The sequence below is a fragment of the Miscanthus floridulus genome, chromosome 3 (assembly GCF_019320115.1).
Source record: "Miscanthus floridulus cultivar M001 chromosome 3, ASM1932011v1, whole genome shotgun sequence".
NCBI classification, from domain to species: Eukaryota; Viridiplantae; Streptophyta; class Magnoliopsida; order Poales; family Poaceae; genus Miscanthus; species Miscanthus floridulus.
Window position 1 is genome coordinate 9,529,907 of NC_089582.1, and position 6,166 is coordinate 9,536,072.

Consider the following 6,166-nt stretch of genomic DNA (forward strand, 5'->3'; position numbering starts at 1 on the left):
TATGGGTATTGGTGGATGTAAGAGGTTGTGTCCCGCGGTCAACGGGGCATAGCTTGGTTACACTGTTTTCCCTGTCTGTGTCGGTTAAGGCTCATTGCATTGGGTTTTAGGTAAGTCACAGACTTATTATCCCGAGCACATACTTGTTTATGTGAGCAGGGAAGGCTCATTGCTCTCTTATCGTGGGTTTTGGCTCTTTCTGGACTGACTGATTAGAGGCGGGGATGGTGGAGGTCTAAGCACCATAATGAGTCCAGGACTTAGGTGTGGGGGCTTGGAGTCCAAGTTTGGATGGGGACCTAGACCCCTTGACAGGAGAGTGGTGGGTTGGTCTTGCTTATGCCTAGGGTACAAGTGGGGCGTGTGTTTTTTTCAAGGTACCTAGCTGGGCACATTGATTCGTGAATTGTCGGGCAATCTGGTATGACTTGTCTACGATCTAGCATCGTAGTAAGAACTAGAAGATGAAGGATGTGAAATGGATCTGTTTGCTCAACTCTTGCTTGAAAGTAGAATATGTGCTTACATAGAATGGTTAAATAATGAACTAATCCTGACTGCTAGTAATAAACATACATAAGGATTCACTACTAGTATTGCTATCCGCAAAAGACAACCCAGTAAACCAAAAAGCTTATCATACCCTTTGGAGTCGGGAAATTATTCCCACTAGTCGGGTAAGTCTTGCGAGTACATTGTGTACTTAGGGTTTATTTACCCCTGTTGTAGGTGCAGTTTGAAGGTTTGCTATTGTGTGGAGGATTCTTCTGGTGGGCACAGATGGATCCTTGTATTCTATCGCTAGATGTTATTTTATTCCGTTGTTCAAATTCCGCACTCTGAACTATGGTTTTATAATAATATATTTCTAAGAACTCTGGTTGTATGAAATGAATTAAGTATTGTAAACTCGTTCTCATTATTGGATTCTAGAGGTAAAACGTGGATTATTCGAGTTCTCCCATGGAGTGTGCTCGACGGAACTACCCGAAGTAGCTCGCTTTTAGGGCGCTTAGCGTCTGGTAGTAGACGAGCACCTCTGAAGGTGTGTTATTTCAGACGGTCCTACCATATTTATTTTAGTATTGTTGCTTTGCTTTACTTAAGTACTTGTTCATCATTAGTGAGCTTAGGTGCTTATTGTTTGGCATTAGTAGCATAGGTTATCTTATAATTAGTAGCTATTCGTTAGTATTGGTTTCACCGTCTCGTTAGGGTGCTTTGATCTCATTTCATCGGAACTCGGATCGAAGTAGCAAGTTTATTAATTAAGCATGACGCTTAGGCTATAGATTACCTGTGGATACGGCTAGGCCTCCGGATAGATTGTGGTAGGTGACAAGTGGTGTTAGCCTTGTCCATCCTATGTATTCCACCACGATAGGTCTAGTTATTAAATCGTAGGGCTTGTGACAGACCTTGTCTATTTAACTCTCCTAGTTGGTAGGCGGACTGTGTCCCGAAGTACTAGTGCATTTCTCCTAGTCATTAGTTAACCCTTAGTTACTTGAAAGATAAATCGCTTGCTCTCCCACCTAGCTATCTCTAGTGTAGCTTGTTTAGTAGTTTAGCTTAGGTAGTTCACATTCAACTTCCACTATCGTTCATCTACCTAGGATACACTTAGGCTTTTCCTTAGCAATCCTAATCTGAATATAAATTCTAGCCTTCTGCCTTCTAGTGGGAAAAATATAAATTCGACACTCGGTACTCACCGAGCGAAGTGCTACGCGATACTTCTGTGCGCTTGCGGAATTCCTCCAATAATTATTAAGAAGTATCACTTGCTCCATCACTTGGATTGGACTACCTTATCTAACTCGCACACTTAGATCAAAGGTTAGTCCTAAGTTTATCAATTATACAAAACTAAACTAGGGCTTTCAAGTATTATTGTTCTAAACACAACATTCTGATACTTATAATTTTTAAGATTCTAGCTCGTGCAGGAACACCGGTTCATACTAGTATAAGCAAAAGTACAATATACCTCTTGCACTATATAGGCGTTTAAAACCGAGGCTACATATAGTCCCTAAATTGTCCACAGCACCAGAAATTCAGCATTAGTGAGTAAAAACAGTGATATACAACAAATTGATATTTGGCTCTCAAGTTAAAGTAAACATCATATAAGGTTCATATGAAATTGAACTTAAATCCATTTCAAGGTTCCATTTTAAATGCAAATAGAAATAGTTAAAAATTTGTACATACACTACTATATTTGGACCTATCACAAGCGGTTCGTGAAGCCCATCACAAACGCTTTTTGATCCCGGCAGTAAGCTGTCGTTGGTGATGATATTCTCATCACAGATGGTTTGCAACCGACGGTGATACTAGCTTATCACAGTCGGTTCGTATTACCAGCCGCGTGGTGATTTGAATTTTCAAAAATCTAAAAAACAGGCTAAAAATAACAAAAAATTTTATTTCAATCCTAGGCCAGCTCCATGCTATTTTTTAGGTACGCGATGGTGCTAGGATTCGAACCTAAGACCTTTGTCCTTATCTCCTTTAACCACTATCCTCTAACCACTCCATACCTAAGTCATATGTGTCTATATAGCATATCTATTCCCCTAATATTCACTTTTTAGAATTTAAAATGAATATTTAGGACCCTAAACGGCTTCAGATGAAAAAGTCATAAACTACAAATTTGTTGTTCTAATCGAGATCTACAACTTTGATTTTGATTGTTTTGCCATCCGAGGTCATTTGATAAATTTGAATTTCAAAACAGCAAAACTTTAGCCAAACTTTTGGGACCTCAAATGATTTCAAATGAAAAATTCATCAACTACAAAGTTGTTGTTCTCATCGAGATCTACAACTTTGGTTTTGGTCGATTTTCTATCCGATGTTGTTTGAAAAAAATAGTTTTTTAAAATTTTAAAACTTCAGATACAAATTTGAGACTATAAATGATTTCTAATAAAATAGTTGTCAACTACAAAGTTGTATATCTCATCGATATCTACAACTTTGGTTTTGGTCGTTTTTCAATCTAGGGTCGTTTGTACAATTCGAAAAAAATGAATTTCAAAATTTGAGCTCTTCAAACAGAATTCTGGGACCGTAAATGGTCTCAAATGAAAAAGCCATCAACTACATAGTTGTCGAGTGCGTTGAGATCTACAACTTTGATATAAAGTTTGTTTTCATCTGACTTTATTTGAAAAAGTTATAAGTTTATTTATACTACAACATGGTTATCACCGCCGTATCATACAACGAGCTGGCAGTAAAAATGTGTTCACTGCTGGTTCATTGGCGAGGCGACGGTGACGAGGAGCACATCATCACCGTCGGCTGGTGGTGCAAACCGGCTGTGATGATAGACTATCACCGTCGGTTGGTAAGATGAAGCGGCGGTGGTAGTTATCGACCCGGACGTTCTTACGAACCGAAGGTGATACTCTCATCACCAACAATTCATATTACGAACCATTGGTGATAGCTATTATCGTTTTTAATGATACCGCCGGTGATAGATGCGTTGGTGATAGGTCAGTCTGTGATGGTTTCATTCACAGAGGCTTCAACCTAAATTTATTACTCAAGTGAGTATATATAAATCAACTGTGGGGTATGGACAAGCTACAGTTAGATGTCGATGTGGCTACCGTCCCAATCGGCTAGGATCACGTGTGTAGAGTAGCAGTTTATATATAGTTGGTTGATTTGACACTAAATGTAATCTACTCCCTCATTATCAAAATAACTGATGTTTTGAGTTTGTTCTAAGTTAAACCATTTCACGTTAAACCAAATTTATATAAAAAAAAACCAATGTCTATCATCACAAAATATATTTTCGTTATAACTATTTAGTGTGATAAATATTAATATTAAAAAAAATGGCTTTGCATAAAGGGCTCTGGCTTCAGCCGCAGAGCATGGGCGGAGGAGCTCCGCAGACGAGGCCTTACTAGAGTTGGGTATTTCTAGTTCTAGAGGTTGTTAGATGTGTAGCTGGAGACATATAAGAGGCCTGAGACAAATTGTTTGTATCAAAGTTATGACCAAAATATAATAACTAAACCACTTTAATATATTCTATTATGATAGTAGTATAAATCTGTAGCTTAGATCTCTTAGAGTAGCTTCAACATGCTTGCTAAAATACGTTGTAGACCCGGTGGCAAGCAAGAACGAACCAGCAAGCACCTGTTGCCTATCCGAGCACCCGGTGCTAAGAATGAAAAAAAGGAGATACGTCAGAGTTGAGAAAACACCATGCGACAGTTGAGAAAGGTCTAGGACGAACAAAATTTTATCTGATGTGAGTCACATCTTAGTACGTGCTTTAATAAGTTGTTTATACATTGACAACTCTTTTTATTTTACTGTATGTAAGAAAGCACCAGTTGACATGCCATATGTTTGCAACTTGCTCGTAAATATACGTTGGAGATGCCCTTAGCTAAAGGCTAAAACGAGGGCAGCCGGACTCCCGGAGACGTCAGGGTGACGCCATGACAGCGTCTGCCGCCTTAATTACTTTATTAGCTTTTTGTTGAAAAAATAATGTGGCAAATCAAATCAAACTATGGAAGCCGCCGACGGTTAACAACTCTTAACTCAGAGAGCAGAGATGGCACGGCAGTCAGCCATCGACCATCGTCATCGTGGTCCAAGTCAAACCATCCATCTCTCGTGCCGTCCTGCGGCTGCGGCTGCTTCCTGCGTGGCCGTCCTTTATTAATATAACCATCACCACATGAGAGCAGAGCAGAGCAGGTGAGCAAGACACACACACAGTTCCTCTGAGTTCAACACAAAACATCACAAGTGAAGCAATGGCCACCAAGATCTATATCGTGTAAGCAACCTGCAATTCGAAACCCTATATTCCTTCGATATGATATGATCGGGCACTTCTTCCATTTCATCTCCGTGTACAATTTGAATTCAGTATATGCTTCATTCTTGAACCCTATGCCTATGCATGACCACCACCAGGTACTACTCGACGTGGGGCCACGTGGCGACGCTGGCGGAGGAGATCAAGAAGGGCGCGGACGCCGTCACCGGCGTGGAGGCCACGGTGTGGCGCGTGGCGGAGACGCTGCCAGAGGAGGTGCTAGGGAAGATGGGCGCGGCGCCGGCGCGCCAAGACCACCCGGTGCTCGCCCCACGCGACCTCGCGGACGCCGACGGCGTGCTGCTGGGCTTTCCGACGCGGTTCGGCATGATGGCGGCGCAGATGAAGGCTTTCCTGGACGCCACGGGCGGGCTGTGGCAGAGCCAGGCGCTGGCGGGGAAGCCCGCGGGCGTGTTCCTCTCCACAGGCACGCAGGGCGGCGGGCAGGAGACCACCGCGCTCACCGCCGTCACGCAGCTCACGCACCACGGCATGCTCTTCGTGCCTTTGGGGTACACCTTCGGCGCCGGCATGTTCGGCGTCGACGAGGTCAGGGGTGGCAGCCCCTACGGCGCGGGGACCTTCGCCGGCGCCGATGGCAGCAGGACGCCCTCCGAGGCAGAGCTCGCCATAGCCAGACACCAGGGCACCTACTTTGCCGGCATCGCCAAGAAGCTCAAGGCCGGAGCCACGGCCCTCGCCGCCGAAGCCTCAGCGTCAGCTTGATGATACGTCATTCGTCATGCCTACTCAGCCTGTCTTGATTTAATAAATAATTCCCTACTTTAGTATTGATTCATGTTTATTTTATTGTATTTGCGACCGAGGTGGTATTTAAACCCAGAGGCTAATGCTTAGGGGATCACATCGGGTGCCACGTGAATGTGTTCGGACAGTAATAATAAAATAAATTACATAAGTCCTCAATAATCCGCAAGACAAATTTATGAAGCCTAATTAATCCGTCATTAACATATGTTTATTGTAGCATCATATTGTCAAATCATGGACAAATTAGACTTTAAAAATTCGTCTTGCAAACAAGTCGCAATCTGTGCAGTTAGTTATTTTTTAACCTATATTTAATACTCCATACATGTGTCCAAACATATGTGATATTGACTAAACTTTAGAAGGATCAACTAAACAATGCCCGAATAATATAGTACTACATACATACATGCTTGCTTTGCTCCTAAACATGATGTCATAAGTGGCAACAAAGACCAGAGGTCAAAAAAATCGAAGGGAGTTTCGGCCTGTTCGCTTGTTGGTTTATGGGCTAATAAGCTC

General features: G+C 42.4%; 1 protein-coding gene across 1 annotated transcript; it reads left to right on the forward strand.

The window, feature by feature from the left end:
• Positions 1–4,748: 4,748 nt before the first annotated feature.
• LOC136544929 (NAD(P)H dehydrogenase (quinone) FQR1-like) lies at positions 4,749–5,794 on the forward strand. The gene is made up of 2 exons (XM_066536987.1): positions 4,749–4,831; positions 4,972–5,794. The coding sequence occupies exons 1-2, from the start codon at positions 4,809–4,811 to the stop codon at positions 5,597–5,599; spliced, it is 651 nt and encodes a 216-aa protein (XP_066393084.1). The 5' UTR covers positions 4,749–4,808; the 3' UTR covers positions 5,600–5,794.
• Positions 5,795–6,166: the final 372 nt, after the last annotated feature.